Below are 22,845 nucleotides of genomic sequence, written 5' to 3' on the forward strand. Positions count from 1 at the left end.
CCGGGGCAGCTTGCTAAGAATGGAAATACTGGATGCCCTGATTGTATTATTAGCCCAGTAACATCAGCTGGGGTATATGTATGTGAGAGTCTTATCAGCTTGATTCTCTAGAGAGCGCCCTGTCTGACCGCCATTGCTGAATTCTTGTCTTTGTGGAGGAGAGAGGAACAAAGGGCAAAGGTTAGCAGTAGAGCAAGAGTGTGCTTGGGATTGACCTTGTAAGTGCAAGGAGTCAGCAAGGGAATGACCAGATGCGAGAGGCAGCGCTCCTCCGACTAGCCAAATATTGTGTGTTTCTGAAGTGAGGAAATACAACATCACTCTGTCTTAAGTATGGTATGGCGTTAAGGTTTCAAATATAAGCAAACTCACTCTGGAACCCACTGGAGGCACAGGTGTTGACGGTGTGACTTCTGTTACAGACACACGATGTATTTGATGCAAAAGCAAAGTCTGCCAGCCTGCCGGTGCTGGACCTCTGTGCCGTCTACGTGGTACAGGTGCGCTGCAGGCGGCTGGATGGATTTGGGTACTGGAGTAATTGGAGCAGGCCAGCCTACACGCTTGTCATGGATGTAAAAGGTCTGTGAACACCTGCTAATGGTTCTTGAAAGTGCACGCACGTGTGCTTCAGATGTGACCTAAAACGTTCTAAGAACATGTGTCCAATTTGGGCTCCCTGCTGTTTTGCAGTTCCTATGAGAGGACCTGAATTCTGGAGAATAATGGATGGGGATGTTACTAAAAGAGAGAGAAATGTCACCTTGCTTTGGAAGGTATATCTAATTTCTTTCTTTTGTTTTATTCTGCAGTTGTTTGTCTATTCTTTGTTTATAACCCTGTCATATTGCTAATCTCACAAGTGGCCCCAAATCTTACAGTTTAATGCATCTCTAAGATGTGGTTGCTCAGAGCTAAGTATCTGGAGTTTTGACGTGGTCAGGGGCCTTTATTATTGTCTCAGGTCAATTATAGTTGTCTCATTGCTCTTTTGGTGATGCCTTGGGCTCTTTGGGCTTCATATTTGTCATCTGTATCGAGGTAAGATTACTAAATGATAATTAGTGTTGCTTTAAGTCCGCAGTTTGATTCCTGAACAGTGTAACCATGGCTTCCCTTTCAATAAACATTAGATTTCAATAAGCACATAAGATGTAAGAGAATATTTCACCTATGTGATGGCAAAGGATGAATGTTTTCTATAATGATGGATGATCAACTTGGAAATGCCAAGCATCCATTCTTCTAAAGAGTTGATTTTGATCCCAAATAATTAATTTCAGGAATAGATATCAAGCTTAAGTTTAGGAATAAAATGCACGAGGTAGGTAATGTTATGTTTACTATGTAAATGTGAAATTAATTTCAGTTCTCAAGAGGAAGAAAGTTAATGTATGTCTAAAAATGGTTACCTGATCTAAGACTAACCCTATATAAAAATTGGGATATGTAAGAATTTGTGTACACTTTGTTTATAATTCCAGTTACTATATACTTTTGTTTACATGGTAATGCAATTCTAAATAGTCTCCCATTTCAATATTTTTTGCTTGAAAGTAACATTAAGAATTGACACTGAGGGCTGGAGAGATGGCTCAGCGGTTAAGAGCATTGTCTGCTCTTCCAAAGGTCCTATTCCAAAGGTTCAATTCCTAGCAACCACGTGGTGGCTCACAACCATCTGTAATGAGATCTGGTGCCCTCTTCTGGCATGCAGGCATACATGCAGGCAGAACACTGTATATAATAAGAATTGACACTGAGAGGGACTGACAGTGACATTGCTCAGGCATTAGTCGAGTCAGCCATGAACAGAATCTAAGTAGCTGTTCTTTATCTCCTCATAGTTGTAACAACTACTCTGTGGCCCAGGCTGCAGTTACCCCCTCTCCTTCCTCATACTCTATCATGCTCTTAAACAGAAAAATGACTTTTCTTTCTAGATCATTCCCATGCCTTCCTTATGCCTGACTCCCATGTTTCTTCTGTGATATTGCCTGGTAGAACTTTCTATAATGGCAAGAACAGTTTGTATGTACATTGTCCTCATGACAGCTACCTGTAGATTTGTGGCTTGAGTTGTATACAGTGCGGTGCAAAACCTAAATTTTCACTTTTACTTAATTTAATTAACTTAGACTTAAAAGGGAGGGAGTCACGGTAGGGAGAGAGTAACCGTAGGGAAAGAATCACCATAAGGAGAAAGTTGCCTAGGGAGAGAGTCTCCCATAGGAAGGGAGCCACCGTAAGGAGAGAGAGTCACCAGAGTGAGGTATGAGTCCACATCTATTAGAATGGCTAATTACTTTTTAAGACGTTCAGATTGCTGATTGAGAATACAGAGCATCAAGGAACTTGGTTGGCCTCTTGTGGCAATGCACACCTGCGCAGCCACTTTGCGAGTTAAGTGTAGCCTTGATGGAGCATCGTGTTCACAGATGATTACCTGGGTTACTTGAAGACTTCCTCTACATGAAAACTTACACATGAGTTATTTTAACTGCTGTATTTATATTCATTATTCCAAAGTGAGACTCTTCAGTAGAAAATGAAATGATAGGCACATGACACTATACATTTGCACAAACCTGAAACTTCACAGGGCAAAGAATAAACCTTAAAGTATACAAATTTTTTAAAAAAAATCATAGACTGGAGGATTTGGGGATGAAATACAGATTAGTTACGACTGTCACACGTGTATGAAATTACCTTCCTGTCAGTGGCAAGGGAAAAGTCTTGATTGATTTTGGAAATTAGTGGGAAGTGTGAAAGACGGAAGGCACTGCATAAACACTTTGGAGCTATGCACTTCTTTTCCAGGGATGTAGGCTAGCGGTTATTACATCCCTGTCTGTCTGTCTTGGAATGGAAAAATTAGGAAGATGAATGGGGCACAGCACATGTTTTTCACTGCTCTCCCAGGAGGACCCAGACTAGCAAGAGAGTCAGCCAGCATGATTCTTGCAGTCACAGATTGGAGTTAGAGATCAATACAAGCTTATATTAAGCATAGGTGGGTTCTTATAGAAATATGTATATATACGTGTGTACGGAGGCCAGTATACCTGCATATATCCTTGATTTTGTAAGCTAGGAGAGCCTTTCAAGAGGAAGGAGTGTTTCTGACAGTATTATTCAGTCAAGGAAATGAGGACTTGAGAGGACTGCTCATTTTAGGGCTGGGTGGTAAACATACAGGTAAGCCAAGAACATCTTTTAATATCTTTGATATTTTTACTTATGATTGAAAAAATATTAACATATCAAAATGACATGGATTTTTCACATGAAATAAAGCTGGTATTTCCTTCAGACTTTTTCTCACATCTTACTTCCACCCAGCTACCCACGAGGTTCCACGCACTGTAGGATCCATGCATCTGTGTGAGCGCGTCTCTGTCATTTTTCACTTGGAGACACTTGCTCTAGTATGTGGTATAAAATTCAGCTCTTCTTAGCTTTCTAAGGGATTGGCAACTTTCAATTTTCCCTGCAATAGGTAAAGGTGATTGTTTGGGGAGTGAAGGGTATTCTTGGATTCTTCAGAATGAAAGAACACGGAGCTGGCATGTTTTTTTTTACACAGGAATCTTCCACGACACAGTATAATATTCTGTGGAAAGCTATGGGACAGAAATGTCCAGGGCCACACAGACTTCCCAGATAGCCTTTGTTATTTGGCAACCTTCAAGGTTTTTGTTTTCTTTGATCTAGATAATCTTTCAAGCACATCCCATGGAGAACAGTGGCAGATTTACTCGGGCTCACAAAGTGTTGATAACCAACTGAGCCTTCTTGGTTCTTCCCAGAACCTGAGCAGTTCCTTTGCTTGATATTAGACGAGTAAACTTCTACAATTAGAGTGGAGATTCTTAGTATTTCCGATGTATTCTTCATATTTCTTTCTTTCTTTTTTTTTGGGTTTTTTTTTTTTTTTTGGTTTTTCGAGACAGGGTTTCTCTGTGGCTTTGGAGCCTGTCCTGGAACTAGCTCTGTAGACCAGGCTGGTCTCGAACTCACAGAGATCCGCCTGCCTCTGCCTCCCAAGTGCTGGGATTAAAGGCGTGCGCCACCATCGCCCGGCTTTTTTGGTTTTTCGAGACAGGGTTTCTCTGTGGCTTTGGAGCCTGTCCTGGAACTAGCTCTGTAGACCAGGCTGGTCTCGAACTCAGAGAGATCCACCTGCCTCTGCCTCCCGAGTGCTGGGATTAAAGGCGTGCACCACCACCGCCCGGCTGTATTCTTCATATTTCGAATGTCCTAACTCTCTTCTTACTTCACTGTCTTTAATTTAGTCTCTGGGTATGAAGAAAAACATCAGAGGGGGGAAACAGCTTCCCTGTGCTGCACGACTCCTAGATATGCCCATGCCTACTGAATTGCACAGAGTTTCCACCCCCACTCCACCCTGATCCCTTAGCACTAGATTGAGCAGTGCCTACCTTGGTCTAACTTATAAGCTGAATTCTATGAGCTCAATTGCTGTAAACGCTGTGGTTTGTGTTTACTCCAGCCCCTGATGAAAAACGACTCCCTGTGCAGTGTGAGGAGGTACGTGGTCCAGCATCGGACTGCCCATAATGGGACGTGGTCAGAAGACGCAGGAGATCAGACCAATCTCACCTTCCTGTGGGCAGAGCAAGCGCATACGGTTACTGTTCTGGCCGTCAATTCCATCGGTGCTTCGCTCGCAAATTTTAATCTAACGTTTTCATGGCCGATGAGTAAAGGTAAGAGATGCTGAGAAGCACTGGATTGCCCTATTTGTTTGTTTGTTTGTTTTTATGGTGCGTCACACAGAATCCCATCATCATCATCATCATCATCATCATCATCATTCTAGCCCCACTACTAAATTATGATGTAGCCTGCTCACATGACTTTTTGTACAGCACTGCATCTACATCACTCTTGCTCATCCCTCTCCCCCATCCAATTCCCCCATGTGCCCCCTCTAAAATTCATGATCTCTTCTTTATTATTTAAATATTATATACACACATATGTCTAACTTACTATGTCCGTTTAGCTTTGCTCATATGTACCTGTGATTAGTCACTTGGGATTAGTCAACCTGTGCAGGAACTCCTCCATGGAGGAGACTGTTTCTTCCTCTCTGAGCATACACTCATTACCTGTAGTTCTTCCCCTAGGGGTGGGTCTAGGAGGCCTCAGAGTCAGCACAGAACACACCTGGATACCAAGTTCTCAGCACAAAGGAGATTCATTACCCCAGAGGGATAAGCGGGGGGGGGGGGGGGGTGAGAGCTGGGGGTGGCTGCCTCTGGATCGGACAAAGACAGCAACAGGTGGCTCTACAGTAGTGTTTTTTAAGGAGAGAACGGGGAAGTCTGTGGTAGGATGAATTGCTAAGTCCCGATTGGACATGTTAGCTAGTGTAGCCAAATAATAAATCTTGATGGCTGGACCTTGGTGTTTTGATAACTGCACCTTAGAGTTTTGATCAGGCATAAGAGAGGGGCCAAATAAGGGAATAGACCTTGGTGGCTAGCTTTATGAATGAAATCTAATGGTTTAGCAAGGGAGAGGAAAGGTGGATGGGCAAGACCTGCCAGAGCCATGTTTGCCATCCCTGGGCCTGTTAGAGAGCCCTCATTGGGACCATGTGAATTTCCCTGTCCACACTGGCATGTCAGGCTGGTGTTGTCATTACAGCTGCTTGTGTTCAGCAGTGATACTATGTATCACTGTCTAGAGGATACTATCCAACAGCAGATGTTCTGAGCCTCTGGCTGTTCCAGTCTGTCCCTTCCCTCTTCTATGAGGTTCCCTGGGCTTCAGGTGTGGAGGTTGCACTGTAGTGTATGAGTTGGGCTTGGGCAACTTTCAGTATGGAACCTATGCATAGCCCTTCTTGTTTAAATCACCTCTGAGCAATCCAGGATATTTTCATACTTACTCTCTGTGTGAAAAATACATTGCTACCCAATTATGATCATTTGCAACAGAATAGTCTAGTAAATCTAATAACTTAACCCTTTTGAAGCAGTGGATGTGAGTCACTACCTCTGTTTAGAAATTAGAATATAGAACACTCTTTATATAATATTAATATTTTATTATATATAGTATTCAATTCGTACATATTATATATACCATAGTATATATTTACATATAGTATACAGTATTTTATTTTATATAAAATGCTATCTATTTTAGTAATAGCATGACACGCTATATGGACTCAGTCAGTTGCTGAGAGTTAGAAACTATTGTGGGCTTTATTTAATGCGAGTAGTGAATGCCTCACCTTTTAATCAATGTTGGTATATTTGATCATTCTAAGCATTGATGCTTTCTTTTATAAAATATATTTTACAGTTAATTAATTTTGGGGGGATGCACATGGCAGAGTATGTATGGAGGTCAGAGGACACTTTGTGGGAATTGGTTCTCTCTTTCTATCATGCATGTTCCAGGGATCTAATTTGGTTGTCAGGCTTGGTAACTGGTGCCTTTACCTGCGGGCCACCTTGCTGGCCTAAGAGTCACTCTCAACAGGAGCTTCTAGTCTGTATTTTTTCATCAAAGATACTATTTTAAATAGAAAGACACTGATTTCTGCTGTCTCTACCCCCCCCCCCCCGCTAACCTTTCCAAGAGTTGCTTCATAAAATTTTTGACTGTTGTTGGAATGTGCCCTATACCCTCTTTAAAATTCAGAGCACTTTCTAAACGTTAAAGATGCTTTATTATCTTTAACTAAGAACGCATTAGCGTGTTTGTATCCTTGTGAGAGTTGCATGCTTGATGTGTGTTTATGGGCACACATGCTACAACATGTGTGTGCAGGTCAGAGGACAGCTTGGTGGAGCTGATTTCACCTTCCACTTTTATGTGGAGATTGAGACAGGGCCTCATGTGGCTCTGGCTGACCTGGAACTCACCAGATAGACCAGTCTAGTCTTGAACTCATAGAGATCTGCTTTTCTCTCTACCCCTCAATGCTGGAATTGAAGGCACATGCCTCCATGTCTGACCAGGAATATGATTTTTTTTTTTTTTGGTTTTTTGAAACAGGGTTTCTCTGTGGTTTTGGAGCCTGTCCTGGAACTAGCTCTTGTAGACCAGGCTGGTCTCGAACTCACAGAGATCCACCTGCCTCTGCCTCCCGAGTGCTGGGATTAAAGGCGTGCCCCACCACCGCCCGGCCATGATTTTTTTTTTTTAAAGAAAGCAAACAGAAACTTGATCTTGGGTTGAGGGTAGAGAAGCCATCTTGAGGAAACGATATGGATTAGGAACCAACCCTCCCCCCCCCCAAGTTTGGGATGGGGAAGCCCCTTAGCTTCCAGTAGCTGCACACCTGGTCAGGTTTTCGCAGCTTGGGGGAGATGCTGAATGAAGACCAGGGTGGCTGCTGCATGGAGAAACAGACACAGCAGAAAGAGGCTTGAGACATGCGTGCCTGTGGGGCCACGTAGGCATGAGAGGAACGGCCTCCTCAGGTGTGGAAATCCACCAAGGCTTCCTGAAAGGACTCTGCTAAGGGCAGCTTTGGAAATGTCACTCACCAGTGGGAGAGAGAACTGTGTGGGAATCGGAGAGTTTGATTAATAGGCTTGTGTGTGACTCCAGCTGAGAACAATTTTGACCCAACCAGAAGTCTGTTTTTAGATCTGAGGTAGAATCATTTTGCTTCTCCACGTCATAAACTCTTGCCCTCTGCTTGCATGAGCTCCAATTCGTTTGTATCAACTGTCTGCCTCCTCTTCCTTCTCCCTTCTTCCTGGCTATTCCTCAAGGCACTTAGTACATTTTTATTAATCTTGAATTTAAAATAATTTCCTCCTCTTCCCCTCAGTGAGTGCCGTGCAGTCACTCAGTGCTTACCCTCTGAGCAGCAACTGTGTGATCCTTTCCTGGACTCTGTCACCCGGGGATTACAACCTCATATACCTGGTTATTGAATGGAAGAATCTTAATGAAGACGATGGAATGAAATGGCTTAGGATCCCTTCGAATGTTAGGAAGTATTACATCCACGGTATGTTCACAGGACTTTTCTTGGGTTAGGATGACACCACAGATTGGGAATTTAGACAATAAAAGGGTTAATGACAATCTCAAAATGCAGACGCCAAGGGCTGCCAACTGAATTATAGTCGTGTTGCCTGGTCAGAATGTTTGCTGTATTTCTGTGAGCGTTTTTCTTTTATGTTTTACACAGATGCAATCAGATGTCCCAAACCTTCTCCCCAACCCTTTCTGTCAGAATATGTGACGATCGTATAGCCTTTTATTCTAAAGTGTACCTAAGGTATTTATTTAGTTGAGTTCATGTTGCTTCCATCTTCCTTCTTAATGTCTTCTAAGCTCTAACGCCACGCACCCCCAACTCAGTACCCAATCAGAATGTCCCTAAGCAGTGAGTAGAGGGGCTAGGCTGGAAGTCCGAGGATTTTGGACCAGCTGACCTAGGTCAGTGTAATCCCGCCAAGAATGGCCAGTTACCCTGAGAGGTAAGTGTACAGGATAGCACCCCTGGTTTTATGCCATCTAGAATACCCACTTTTTCTCATTCATTCCCAACAATTATTATAAATTCTAAGCAAGGGACCAAATTTCTTATGCCTGTCGTGGGTAGTTTGCTCTATCCTGTCATGGAGAGGGATGAGGAATGCAGGCTTCTCGGGGCTCTGCCTCTTATGGGCTGCTGGTCATGTGTCGTTAGCATCTGTGAGAACCCTTGTCACATCCGTCTCCTACATTGCTGTGGGGATCATCGTTCTCCACGTTATTGAGACCCCAGATAGTACAAGAGACCCCGAGGATGGTAGGAGAAGGGAGAACACACTGTCCTGGAGCAGGAAATTCAAGAGCAAAAGAGAGAAAATGCCTTGAACTTGAACAAACTCGGCTCTCACCAGAGCGTGCCCTTGAAAAACGAGTCATATGTGTCTGAGGAAGAGGTTTTGTTTATTTTTTTCCATCACTTTTAAAATTTCTTTTACATACCAACCAGTTTTCCCTCTCTCTCCTCCCCCCCCACGTCCCCCTACCACCCGCATGCTCTTTTCCATCATCTCCATTTAGATGGGGTCAAGCCTCCTGTGGGAAATCAACAAAGCTTGTTACATCAAGCAGAGGCAGGACCAAGCTCCTCCCCCTGCATCAAGGCTGAACAAGGCATCCCACCATAGGGAATAGGTTCCAAAGAGGCAGCACATGCATCTGGGTGACAATCGTGAGGAGGAGTTTTGAAAACATATTTGAAAGTAAATATCATTGCTAGCACATTCTGGAGCGCTTAGCTTATTTCTGAAATCCTTTAGCCTTCAAGCTGTCCTGAAATAATGAGCAGCCTGGGACAGCTCAGTCTGTGTTTTTCTATATAGCTTTCATTCTTAGTTAACATGAACTCTTATTGTTTTTTTTTCTTTTCAGATAACTTTATTCCCATTGAGAAATATCAGTTTAGTCTTTACCCAGTATTTATGGAAGGAGTTGGAAAACCAAAGATAATTAATGGTTTCACCCAAGGTAAAAGAAAAATGTTATTTTCTTTCTAAAAAAAAATATTTGTGTGTGACACATGCGCTAATATTGATGCTGTGTACCTGTGGCCCACATCCAAGTGGAGGCTCGGGAATAACCCTGGGACCCCTGTCCTTCTACTCCAGATTCAGGTCATCAGACTTGCGCGGGAAATGCTTTCTCTGTTGGTGCGTCTCCCCAGCCCTACTTTCCTTTCCCTATGTGTTTTGTATCTCAGTATTTATTCTCTTTCTGGATTAATTTCTTCCTCATGGGGTCAGGGAAGAGCTGAGATGTGTCATTGGGTTGTTCAAGGAAAAAAAATTTTTTTTTTTTTTTTACCTGAAACTGGCTAGTTAGATTCACTGGACACATTCTGTTTGGATTACTGCACTCACCTATATTTTAAACTTCTTATTCCTTTTTAAGTTGTTAAATCAAAGCAGCCCCATAATACAGTTTCTAAAGAGAAGCATTTTAACTGCTTCTATAATAATAATAATTATTTATTGTTCAACAAGTACGTGTTGGACATTGTTCTAAGGACCGAGGACAAAGTGGTGACCGTAAGCCTGCCTTTGGGACTTGGGTCTCAATGCTGTACAGGCGGTGATGGTCAGTGAATACATTATTGAAGACACAGAGCCCGGTGGGAGGCAATGCCTTGGGGGCAAATGCAAGTGAGATGAAGACAGAGAGTTAGCACGTGGGGAGGAAAGGATGGCTAGATGCTCTTTCTGTGGGTTCTGGTCCTTGAGGAAAGCTCTCAGAATGGAAGGGAAGAGCATTGCAAGCCGGGGTGCCACGTGTCTCCCCCGGAACATCTGAGAATGGAGGGCAAGCCGGGGTGTCACGTGTCACGCCCTGAGGAGTGAACATGGTAGCTAAAGCAGCAGCAAGATCATCAGGCCAGAAGGCTCTTGTAAAGGCACTGAGGCCTTAAGCTACAAGACACCGGTGTGTCAGAGCTACGAGGATAAGGATTGGTGGGTGCCGCCAATAGGATCTGCAGGAATAGACAGTGAGTTCCTCACAGCAACTTTAGTTGGTGCTCTGACTCATAGAGTTTAAACAAAGATTAGAAGGAGCGGCCTGGCAAGTACAGGCAAATAATGCTAAATTTCCAGTATGATTACTAGTCAAAGCAACTATTAAGGTGGCCATAATGCATTTTTATTTCTCCTTTAAAAATACTTATTTTAATTTTTACATGTATGGTATTTGCCTGGACATATATGTGCACCAAATGCATTCCTCATACCCTCAGAGGCCAGAGAGGGAATCAGATATCAGCTATCCTGGAACTAAAGTGATAGACAGTGGTGAGCTGCTGTGTGGGTGCTGGGAAACGAACCCCGGCCCTCTCCAAGAGCAGCCAGTGCTCTTGTCCCCTGAGCCATCTCTACAGCTCCTAATTTCTTCTTTTATAAGTTTCTGTACGTTTGGAGGTAGTGCAGAAATTGGAATACGTGTACCGAGGATGGTTTTGCAGAACAGTCTCCTGAAGCGACTGATGGTTTGACTTGTGTCTGTCTTTCAGATGGTGTGGACACGCAGCAGAGTGACGCGGGGCTCTATGTGATTGTGCCCATAATTATCTCCTCTTGTGTCCTGCTTCTCGGAACTCTGTTAATCTCACACCAGAGGTATCGCACTGGGTGCTAAGCACTTTTGCCATAAAGAATGTAGCTTAAGCGTATTCAAAATTTGACATAAAGCCTAACTCACAGTATTAACTAGCATAAGAGTATTGAAAATGTCTTTATATGTATTTATATGTATATGTACATGACGCAAAAGGAGAGGTTGTTTTCAGCAAATGATTTTTCATCTTAATAGGGCAACAAAAACTTGAAGGCAGAATTCAGCTTTAAAATTTTTTCTTTTCCCTTCCTTCCTTCCTCCCTCCCTCCCTCCCTCCCTCCCTCCCTCCCTCCCTCCCTCCCTCCCTCCCTCCCTCCCCCCCTCCTTTCCTTCCTTCCTTTCTTTATTTCTTAGCCAGGGTTTCTCTGTAGCTTTGGAGCCTATCCTGGAACTAGCTCTCATAGACCAGGCTGGCCTCAAACTCACAGAGATCCACTTGCCTCCGCCTCCCGAATGCTGGGATTAAAGGCTTGCGCCACCACCACCACTGGGCTGAAACAGTTTTTCTTTATATACATCCAGTAATCAGTTGACATGTAACAAGAAACCCTGGACAGTATATTCTTAGGTTTGGTAAAAATGGCTTTTAGGGTTCTGCAATCTGAACTGAAGATTTTAGGGAGATCTCAAGACCTTACAAGTAGCTATTGCATGGTAACCAGAAGCAGTTCATCATGGCAGCCGGCAGCACTCTGCCCCCCAGAGGACAGAAAGCTCCTGGGTATCTGGTTTGACACATGGCCACGAGTTCCCTGGTGGCTCTGTGGGAGCCAAACCACTCGCTGAAACACCCAGCTCACGAGGTTTTCTCACTCATGTCAGATCCACAGGAGCTTTAATCCTCCATCAAATGGAGGGAAGACATTACAATCTGGTCTCACACTTCAGTTGAAGGATAGGGGTGGCACCCTAACCGTGGGCCCAGGTGACCGATGGCCATTTAAAATGTCTTCTAAGGAAAATCTGCCTGGCACACAGCTTTCAGTAAGAAAGGGTTGGTTATTAATTTCTTCTTCACAGACATTCAGTGCGATCACTTTGCAAGATCAAATGTAAACACGGGTCCGGCCCTAGAGAGGCGATCCAGCTCACTCATGCTGGCACTGTGTGCTCGCTAGCTGTTAGTGCCTTTTCATTTTGAATGTGTTTCTAACCACAGGGCTTCATCTCTCCTTTACAGAATGAAAAAGCTGTTTTGGGAAGACGTTCCAAACCCCAAGAATTGTTCCTGGGCACAAGGACTTAATTTCCAAAAGGTTACTGTTTATGTATTTTAACCCAGACTATTTCAGGTTGCATTTTAGATAGAACTTCCAGATCTTTCCACATCTTTAAGGCTCAGATTCAGTAGGTTTTTTTGTTTGTTTGTTAGTTTTTGTTTTTTCAAGACAGGGTTTCTCTGTGTAACAGCCCTGGCTGTCCTGGAACTAGCTCTGTAGACTAGACTGACTTCGAATTCACAGAGATCTGGCTGCCTCTGCCTCCCAAGTGCTGGGATGCGCCACCACCACCCAGCCTGATTCAGTAGTTTTTTAAGTGATATATTTTAAATTCATAAATTTACTTTAATTTGTTCTTCAAATCCTGATTTGGAGGAGCATTACTTTTTATGGATGTGCCCTATACCCATAAGACCTAAACATCTAAGCTCATCTCTAACTTTTCCCTAAAATTAATTTCCTCCACTTTTAACATTTTCATTTCTTTTGCTTATATTACATCAAAAGCAATACTGTCTTAGATAGTGTTCTATTGCTGTGAAGAGACACTTTGACCAAGACAACTCTTATAAAAGAAACCATTCGGGGCTGGAGAGATGGCTCAGAGGTTAAGAGCCTCTGAGCCAAAGGTCTTCCAAAGGTCGTGAGTTCAATTCCCAGCAATCACATGGTAACTCACAACCATCTGTAATGAGGTCTGGTGCCCTCTTCTGGCCTGCAGGCGTACATGCAGACAGAATATTATATATTATAATAAATATAAAGGAAAAAGGAAACAATTAAAAAAGAAACCATTCAACTCTAAAGGCTTGCTTACAGCTTCAGAAATTAGTCTATTATCATCATGGTGCAGAATGAGGCAGGACACAGGAAGGCATGGTGCTGGAGATGTAGCCCAGAGCTTTACATCCTGAACCAAGATGAAAGACAGAAAGAGAGAGAGAGACAGTGGGCCCGGGGTTGGCTTTTGAAACCTCAGAGCCCACCCCCAGGGGCTCACCTCCTCTAACAAGACCACACCTACTCCAACAAGGTCAAACCTCTTGATCCCTCTAGTCCTTCTCAAACTATTAACTGAGAACTTAGCATGCAAAAAGATGAGCCAGTGGGGGCAATTTCCATTCAGCCTCCACATTTCACTTCCTGGACTTGCAGCTATATCATAATGAAAGCTGCATTCAGTCCAACTCAAAAGTTCCCAGAGTTTTTCATAGCCTCTACACTGTTTCAGAGTCCAAAGTCCATGTCTTTTCTGAGACTCAAGGAAATCCCTTAGCTGTAAAACCTGTAAAAACCAAAATCAAAAAGCCAATCACATGTTTCCAACACACAATGGCACAGAATATGTATTGCCATCCCAGAAGGGAAGAAAGGTAGCATATTGAGGAAATGTTGGCCCAAAGACTGAAACCCATCAGGCAAACTCCAAATTCTGCATCTCCATGGCTGATGTCAAAGGGTTCTTCAGATCTTCGCCTCCTTCCAGCTGCATTGACTGCAGCCTGCTTCTCTCTCTTGGGCTGGTTGCATGTCATGTCTGCAGCTTTCCTGGCAAGTATCCCAGCTCACCATTGGCCTGGTGGTGTCTCCATTCTGTGAACTCAGCCTAGTGAACCCCCCTCCTCTTTTCCATGGGGCAGCTCATCATTTTCCACCTTTCTCTGTTCTGAGCCGCCCACCACCCCTGCTGGCAGGAAGCATGGCTGCCAGTGTTTGTTCGGGTGCATGCCCTGGCCCTTCTCTCTGCCTTTTTTTTTAATTTTAATTTTTTTAAATTTATTTATTTATTAAAGATTTCTGTCTCTTCCCCCCACCGCCTCCCATTTCCCTCCCCCTCCCCCAATTAGGTCCCCCCCCCCCATCAGCCCGAAGAGCAATCAGGGTTCCCTGCCCTGTGGGAAGTCCAAGGACCACCCACCTCCATCCAGGTCTAGTGAGTTGAGCATCCAAACTGCCTAGGCTCCCACAAAGCCAGTGCATGCAGTAGGATCAGAAACCCATTGCCATTGTTCTTGAGTTCTCAGTAGTCCTCATTGTCCGCTATATTCAGAGAGTCCGGTTTTATCCCAGGCTTTTTCAGCCCCAGGCCAGCTTGAAGAGCTGGAGAGGAATACAAGTGTGTAGCTTAGGATAGACTATTGACACTGTAGTCTCCTGCCTTTCTCCTCCCCCAGTCACCAAGACTTTCAACTGTGTTGCCTTTAATCTCAGCAGGTCACTTTTCTGTCCCTAAATTCTGTCTTCTCCTAGAGCAGCGTGAGGATGCTGTCAGGGATTCACGGGCATTGACAGGTTTGCCCATCTGTGCACTGCTCTGTGACTTTCTGGGTTCTCTGCAACTTTAGAAAAACTTACTTTTTCATCTTTTCTTCAAACAGAAACTTTTTGAACTACCTTTTTTTTTTTTTAAAGAAAAGGTTGTTATTCCTCTTCTCCATTTCTCGCATGCCTATCACATCACTTTAATTTTCCAAAAATCAGCACCGGGGGAACAAAGTCTATTGTCTTTCTTTTACTTTTTTCTTCTCATCACTTAACCCTTATCGTTTCCCACCCCTCACACTCTTCAGTGTTACTGTTAATTTTATCCCCTCTCTTCAGTGAGTCCTTGTTCTTTTACCTATTCTGCTACTGCTGCCGTAGTCTTCCCTGCTAGAATGATCGGCCTGTCTTTAGACTATCCCTGGCATTCAGTAAGGAGAGAGAAGTCCCTCCAAGACCCTGGCCCTCCCCTCTCCTATGTACATCACTGTAACACAACACAAGAACATAGAGTCTGAGTCCATGGAAAGAGAGGGGTTGGAATCTTTTGTCGTTGGCTTTCTGCATGACCATTTTATTTTGCTTTCTTATTTTGTTCTATTTTATTTAAACAGAGAACGGACATTCTTTGAAGTCTCTCATGACCACCACAGATGAACCCAATGTACCAACTTCCCAACAGTCCATAGAGTATTAGAAGATGTTTACATTTTGAAAGAGGGAAACAAACCCAAACTATTGTTTGAATTACTAAGAACTAACATATGATGAACTTAATAGAGACATGTACGTTTGTGGCCACTATGTGGGTTTGATGTAGTTCATTTGGGGTATATGCTTAATTATCAGAACACCTAAAGTTTGATATTAATAATCATGGTCTCTGCTTTCAAATTTTTATTTTTTTGGTCATAAAATGTTAATGGTGTGACTGTTGCGGTCGGAACATATTCTGTTTCCAAATGTGGTAGAAATGTAGTCAAGATTGCTGGAACTAGGGAGCTCAAACAGGCAACTTCTGACATCCAGCTTTGCAAAGACCCCCCCGCCCCCCCCCCCACACTACAGGGAAGGTATTTAGCTTCTATTTCTATGTGTGAAAGCTTCTCTACTAGATTTTTTTTGGACACTTATAAATTCATGAATTTCAGATTCTTCTGAATAACATGGCTTTTGTGTACCAAACTTGGAATAATCTAGGAATTTTAGTTTTCTATAGTCTTGAACATGACTTAAGTTCTAACTCTTATTTTAGTTTAAAGAAAACCCCAGAAGTTGTGGCTTGCGGTGATCACACACCAATGGAAGCCGTGTTTCATATGAGGATAACCCCACATAGACCACACATTAATGGAAGCTGTGTTTCATATGAGGATAACCCCACATAGACCAGTGGAAGCTATCCTTCATTTCAGGATAACCCTACACACGCAGGTCAAATTGCCCAGAGCAGAAGAGAGTAACAACCTCCATGAATCAATTTATTTCCACTGAATCAGCCGAAGACTTCTGTTTTTTTTTTTTTTTTTTGGTTTTTCGAGACAGGGTTTCTCTGTGGCTTTGGAGCCTGTCCTGGAACTAGCTCTTGTAGACCAGGCTGGTCTCGAACTCACAGAGATCCTCCTGCCTCTGCCACCCGAGTGCTGGGATTAAAGGCGTGCGCCACCATCGCCCAGCAGACGAAGACTTCTGGCAGACAGGGAGGTGTGCAAGAACGGGAGACTTTCTGGGATTTTACAAATAGGTCCTGGTGAGGACAGGGCTTTTCTCCCTGAAAAACAGATGTCTTGCCATATCCGTTAATATATAGTATAGACTTTATTGCTTACATTCAAACTAAATCAAATCGATGGACACAAATAACATTCAAATTTAAGATATGTGGGTCACTTAGATGTGATTGGTAATTTTATTTGGAAATCTAAAGAAAGTTAAGACACTAAGAGGGTTGTACCCCCTTTCCTTCCTTTAATATTAACAGACATCATTGTACTTTAAATGTCTAGTTGCAAACTTGTGAAAGGTTGTTTTTCAATTCTTATATCCACAGAGTGAAATAAATTTTGAACAAACATACTTCGAAGAAGTTCTGTGACCATTGATAATATATAGTTCAGTAATGTGTTGTTTAAAAGCATTTATTATTTAAACTTTCTACATGGATGCTTTATAAGATGCCCATGACTTGTTCCACAATTAGCTGTTCATTAAGAAGGTTTAGGCCCGGGGCTGGAGAAATGGCTCAGTGGTTAAGAGCACTGACTGCTCTTCCAGAGGACCCGGGTTCAATTCCCAGCACCCACATGGCAGCTCACAACTGTCTGAAGATCCAGTTGCAGGGGATCTGACACCTTCACACCAATGCACATAAAATAAAGTTAAATAAACCATAAAAAATATTTTTTAAAAAAAGAAGGTTTAGGCCCCATGGAGGAGATGGAACAGATCATTTGAAAAACACACATGAACTCAACTGCATGCTGTATGTTGTTTCTATTTTTCCATATTGGTAGAAAGAAGCAAAATGAAAGGATCGGATGTCAAGCTCATTTAAACTTTTTAAAAAATTCAGCAATATATGTAGTAGAAATATTAAGGGGAAAATTAGAATGTTTGGAGGAAGTCACAAATGTACAGATTCCTGTCAGAAACCGTGTGGGAGTAGGGTCCATTTTCTTCTCATAGCATTTTTAGCAGTGTTTGTCAATCAGTATTTTAACACTGACATAGGTCTATGCCATTACAATAGTTAGTGTTCCGTATATTTATTCCTCTACTGTTTAATCACTAATATATTTCAGCTAAGAGTTTGCAACTGCTGTGTTTTTATATGGGATATGCTTGCCATTGTGAAGAACATTTGAGTATACTGCTATCTCAGGCCATAACTCAGAATTCATTTTATTAGCTTAAAAAACTGTAACATTCAGAAGCTAAATCGCATGTATGATCTATGAACTGAACGTACTTTCTACTTAGTTGTGTTATCCATTCAGTGTGATATATTTGCAGTATTTTTATTTGAATTCTATGTTTTAAGTTTACATTGTTTGTACTGAGCTTTTTGCATGCAGATTTTTGATTTGTAGCGGCTTGACAGGATTTCATTGTTATGTAACCCTTGTTCTTATAAAAAGAAAACATGCCGTACATTTGTCTTGTGTGTTTGTCTTCATTCCATGTGTTCCATAGGATATATCTTTACATGAAGTTATGTATAAGGAATAGCAGTGTTCAAGTCTGTCAGTGTCTCTTTCATCATCTTCAGCAAGTAAGTGCCATTGGTTGTCTACCCCTAAGCAGATTCTCAGTGTGGCCAGAGGCAGGTATGAGAGTCAGTTACTCCCCCTCTGCATCGTATCCTGCGGTATGAAGCAGTTGTTGGTACTATCTCTAGAAAACTTGTTTCGCTCCTTCTGTTGTGTTCCAACCTGGTTTTCCGTTGGTTGGTTGGTTTTCATGCCTAGAGATCAAATTTTAATTTTGTGGAATTTGCTGTAACATAGAATGGCTTTTTTTCAGAAGTTATTTTGTAGAAGTTGTTATCAGATAGAATCACTTATAAAATAGGATGACCACTATAACATAGAACGGCTTTTTCTGAGGAGAGAATTCTCCAGTCACAGTGCCCAGGCTCCATGGAGGCTGAAGCATTTGCAGCTATGGCTCACTTACTTGTGGCCCATGGCCATAATGGAATATCCAGCTCAGTTTTACCACTGAAGAGTGAGTTGTGTGTTTATGATTGTACCATTTGAAAACCACAAGTCTGACTTTGGAAAGCCAAAACTGTCTCTCCCTTCTGGTTTTTAATATTTCAAGTTTTCAACCCCAAACTGTGTTATTTGTAGTTGGCTGATGTCCCTTGTTTTTAACCTTATAGGCTGGCCTTTCTGCAAGTGTGAAAGAATGAAGTTGTAACAAACTGAACATTAAAATGTGTCTTTTCTTTTAGCCGGAAACATTTGAGCATCTTTTCACCAAGCATGCAGAGTCAGTGATATTTGGTCCTCTTCTTCTGGAGCCTGAACCCATTTCAGAAGAAATCAGCGTCGATCCAGCTTGGAAAAATAAAGATGAGATGGTACCAGCAGCTATGGTCTCGCTTCTTCTGACCACTCCAGACCCTGAGAGAGGTTCTCTTTGTATTAGTGACCAGTGTAACAGTGCCACCTTCTCTGGGGCTCCAAGCACCCAGGTATCTTGTGAGGATGAGTGTCAGAGACAATCTTCAGTGAAATATGCAACGCTCGTCAGCCACTCGAAAACGGTTGAAACGGAGGAAGAGCAAGAGCTTCTACATGGTTCTGTCAGCAAGAGCATCTCCAGCGAACACTCCCCACTGAGAGCATCTTTCCCTAGCAGCTCCTGGGAGATAGAGGCGCAGGCGTTTTTCCTGTTATCGGATCAGCAACCCAACACGATTTCTCCACCAGTTTCATCCTCGGGGTTGGATGAACTTTTGGAACTGGAAGGGAATTTCCCTGAAGAAGATCCGAGTGAGAAGTCTATCTATTATTTAGGGGTCACCTCCATCAAAAAAAGAGAGACTGATATGTTTTTGACTGACGATTCAGGAGTATTGTGCCCATTCCCAGCCCACTGTCTGTTTAGTGACATCCGAATCCTCCAGGAGAGTTGCTCACACTTTGTAGAAAATAACTTGAATTTAGGAACTTCCACTAAGAAGACCTTTGTACCTTACATGCCGCAGTTTCAAACCTGTTCCGCTCACAGTCATAAGATAATGGAGACGAAGATGTGTGACCTCACTGTGTAATCTCGTTCAAGAAGTCTCTAGTGTTGTGTGCCCGTAGAGCGTATCATGTGTAACATATTCTTTTATTGTTGTGGATGTGGGAGACAAGCGTCAGAGTCTAGTGTGAAAGTGATTGTTTCCAAATTAATTGTGTCTATCTTCTCTCACAAACACAGACAAAACAGAGAAGGAAGCCTTCATGATTCTAGCGATGTAGATGGATTCTCATTGAATATACTGTCAAGTAGACTGGGGTGGTCTCTTATTTCTAAGATCCCTGAGATATAATTGTCTCAAGGGTGTTTTTTTTGCCTTACTTTGAATTGTCTTGTGTTGTGCAAATTCACACATGTGCCCATGCACATTTAAACTGGCCAGGTGTCCTTGTGTGCTTCGGACGTGTGTGACATGATTGTACTTTGTACCACCTGGCTGTGTTCTTTGAAGTCTCCTGCCATTAAATGTTGAATATAATTAGAGAATTGAACCCTACTCTATGAAGTTACACTTTTGAAGAGGGACGGGTGAGCTCATCATGTTGCAGCAAAGCCAGGATCCGCGACAAAAGATACAAGTTTCTGTTAGAATGACGGTTTCGTCACCAGCACTGGGATGGCAGTGTGAGCAGCCTGGAGAGCAGGGTGTCAGCCTCAACTAGAGTACCCGGGAGTGGTTGTTTTCTGAGGGACTGCCAAATGCCACTGCATGCCTCTCTAGGGTCACCATCGCTCCCTGTCTCCACCCGGTTGCTAGTTCTCCCCTCATTGGCTATCACTAGTTAAAGCAACTGCTGTATTCTACAATTTGCATACTTTAACTTGCTTACTGCAATAACTGCACGAGGGACATGCTCCACATTTTCGCTGTATCATTATCCCCTGCCAAGGATAAGGCCATTAAGTCATTTGCCCCAAGTTCCAGACTTAATGATTGATGGAACCAGAATTCAGATTTAGCTTACATTCTTTTTTTTTTTGACAGTGATATTTTCTCTTTTTTTAATCTTTATTTATTATGTATACAATGTTCTGTCTGTGTGTATGCCTGCAGGCCATAAGAGGGCACCATGTGGTTGCTGGGAATTGAACTCAGGACCTTTGGAAGAGCAGGCAATGCTCTTAACCTCTGAGCCATCTCTCCAGCCCCTTAGCTTACATCCTTTAAATGCTACTGACTGAGTTTTAGACCTAGCTCTTACATTGCCATGCTTTGAAATCAAAACAACTGATCTTATCAAAGAAGACCCAGTGAGAGGAAACAGGGTGATGGTTGAATAATTGAGACCTGGTCTTGGACTTGAAAACCGATGTGGGGATGTATTATTTATTTCAGTGTTTGATGTAGCAAGATGACTCAAAGACAGCCTAGCAAACAAGAAGTCAGGTTAAAAAAAAACCCCTGCACATTCAGGTGTCCACTATCAAGAAGAATTCCAAGAGTATCAGTATCGTCAGAGTGAATACATTAGTGTTAATGGTATGCTTATGTACTGCCAAGCATTAGCAGCCTTTCACGCTGACCTGAGACTGGGGTGTTGGTTTTACCATCACCTTAAGTAGATCCCGCCCTGCCATAACTTCATGATGGGCAGTGATAAGTGATAAGACAGATCCTTCGCCGTAATTAGATTTTTTTCCCCAGACTTCGTGTTCAATGAAACTGTCATATGCCCTGAGTTAGTAAAATGGCCCAGGATCCTACCATCAGCTGATGCCTGTTCTGGCATGAGAAGGCAGAAGAGCACAGTTGGTGTTCTGTGCAAAGATACAGGAAAATTTTTGTTTCCACTGGTTTTCAGTAGTAAATTATTATATGTTGAAATTGAAATCTATCACTTTTAATATTTGCCTATTGCTAACGCCTATTAATTGAAGGTACAGTATAGGAGAGATGCGAAATTTAAAATTTTTCTCACTCAGTGTATAACTAGAGATTAACCACTGGGCATGTCTGCTGGGATAGCATCGGTTTGGGCTTTCTCGGCCCAGATCAGTGCGTAAGAGAAATCAATGGGTATTTTCTTCAGCACAGGAGCGAAAATGATGTGTGGGTGCCAGTGAATTCATAGATCCAACAGTCATTGAAATGCTGCGGGTTTGAGCTAGAGGAATCTAGGAACAGCATATGAATGTGAGCGCGTTGATACTGTGCGCATTTGGGCTAGAGGAGTGTAGGAAGAGCATAGGAACGTGAGCTCATTGCTGTGCTGAGATGAGTTTCCTTCTAAAAACACAAATCACATTGGCAAGATTGACTGACATTTGCCGTCATAGTCAGATCAGAACTGAGCTGCAGGCGTTGGCTTATGGGTACCCACAGAATAATGTTAAGTTTATTGCCAGTAACTTGGGTTCCGATTTCCACTTGTGAAAAATGATTTCACTATTGCTACATGCTAGTCACTGGGTCCTTGTGAAAATGGTTGCTAAATCAAGTTTTGTAAAATTTAGGGAAAATATGTGATGTTTGATAACCCAGAATAATCCCACTTTTCTTTCCAAGGCTCCTATAAATTTTTAAGGGATCAAGAAGTTCAATATGAATTTTGGAGTTTTGTTTTTCAGTAGTTTTTGAACTTATCTTTGGAGTTTGGAGTTAACCCCAAGCCTCATACCAGCCTGCCAAGAGCTCTAATTCACGCGACCTCTAAAATCTTGTGATGAAATTGGACGGTGGGGGCGCATGCCTGTCATTCCAGCCCTCAGGAGGCAAAGGCAGGAGGATCTCTGAGATCAAGGCCAGCCTGGTCTACAGAGTGAGTTCCAGGACAGCCAGGGCTACACAGAAAGACTCTGTCTTGAAAAACCAACCAATCAAGCAACCAACCAACCAACCAAGCAAGCAAAAAGCAAACAACCCAAAGAGCAACAACAAAATAAACCTGCGGTGACTGTGGAGTTTTGACTATGTCTTTTAAAGGTCTCAAACTGAAAAACAACCACTCTCTTTAAATTCAATTCTAGAAAGTGAATCCATTGTGTGGGCCATGGCTCACTCCAAACAGTGAGAAGAGAAATCATGTGTTAGGAGTGGCAGGATTTTATGTCTCCTAGATCAACACCCAAACTCCGAAGAACAAAGATGAAAAACCAGAAGCCACACTGTCTGTCTGAGAGTCGGGCTCCTAATGCAGCCTTATGCTCCATCTATAGATGCTCTGCATTTGACAAGCGAGGTCCCTTTCTTTCTAAAAAAAGATTTGGGTAAAGTTCCCAAGCCAGTGGGAGAGTCTGGACTTGAAGTTAGGATTTCTACCCTTTGCCTTGTCAATCTTGCAATTCTTCTCATACTTTTCCTGTAAAATTAACCCCTTTGTTGCCAATGCCAAGCATATGTTCACATCCCTCTAGTAGTGTTGACGTTAGCTACCGAGAGCCGCGGGAAAATAAACTTTAGGCTGGGAGAATTGAGAGGCATGCACACAGGGACGTGGGCAGCAGACTGACGAATCAAGAGCTG

General features: G+C 42.7%; 1 protein-coding gene across 2 annotated transcripts in view; it reads left to right on the top strand.

Moving 5' to 3' along the window:
- The window catches only part of Lepr (leptin receptor), a 77,667-nt gene extending 58,142 nt beyond the window's left edge, over positions 1 to 19,525 (top strand). The window contains exons 12-20 of one of the 2 annotated variants that reach the window (XR_012907392.1): positions 423 to 582; positions 694 to 776; positions 4,517 to 4,733; positions 7,829 to 8,011; positions 9,412 to 9,507; positions 11,042 to 11,147; positions 12,326 to 12,401; positions 15,242 to 16,125; positions 16,304 to 17,777. Coding sequence is in view for 1 of the 2 variants with exons in the window: in XM_075944570.1 (XP_075800685.1) it covers positions 423 to 582; positions 694 to 776; positions 4,517 to 4,733; positions 7,829 to 8,011; positions 9,412 to 9,507; positions 11,042 to 11,147; positions 12,326 to 12,401; positions 18,583 to 19,407 (1,746 nt within the window). In the remaining variant the exon portion in view is untranslated. Of the gene's footprint in view, positions 1 to 422; positions 583 to 693; positions 777 to 4,516; positions 4,734 to 7,828; positions 8,012 to 9,411; positions 9,508 to 11,041; positions 11,148 to 12,325; positions 12,402 to 15,241; positions 16,126 to 16,303; positions 17,778 to 18,582 lie in introns of those variants that run through there. The other variant, XM_075944570.1, reaches the window with a different exon arrangement.
- Positions 19,526 to 22,845: the final 3,320 nt, after the last annotated feature.

Source organism: Microtus pennsylvanicus, chromosome 13, assembly GCF_037038515.1.
Source record: "Microtus pennsylvanicus isolate mMicPen1 chromosome 13, mMicPen1.hap1, whole genome shotgun sequence".
NCBI lineage: Eukaryota > Metazoa > Chordata > Mammalia > Rodentia > Cricetidae > Microtus > Microtus pennsylvanicus.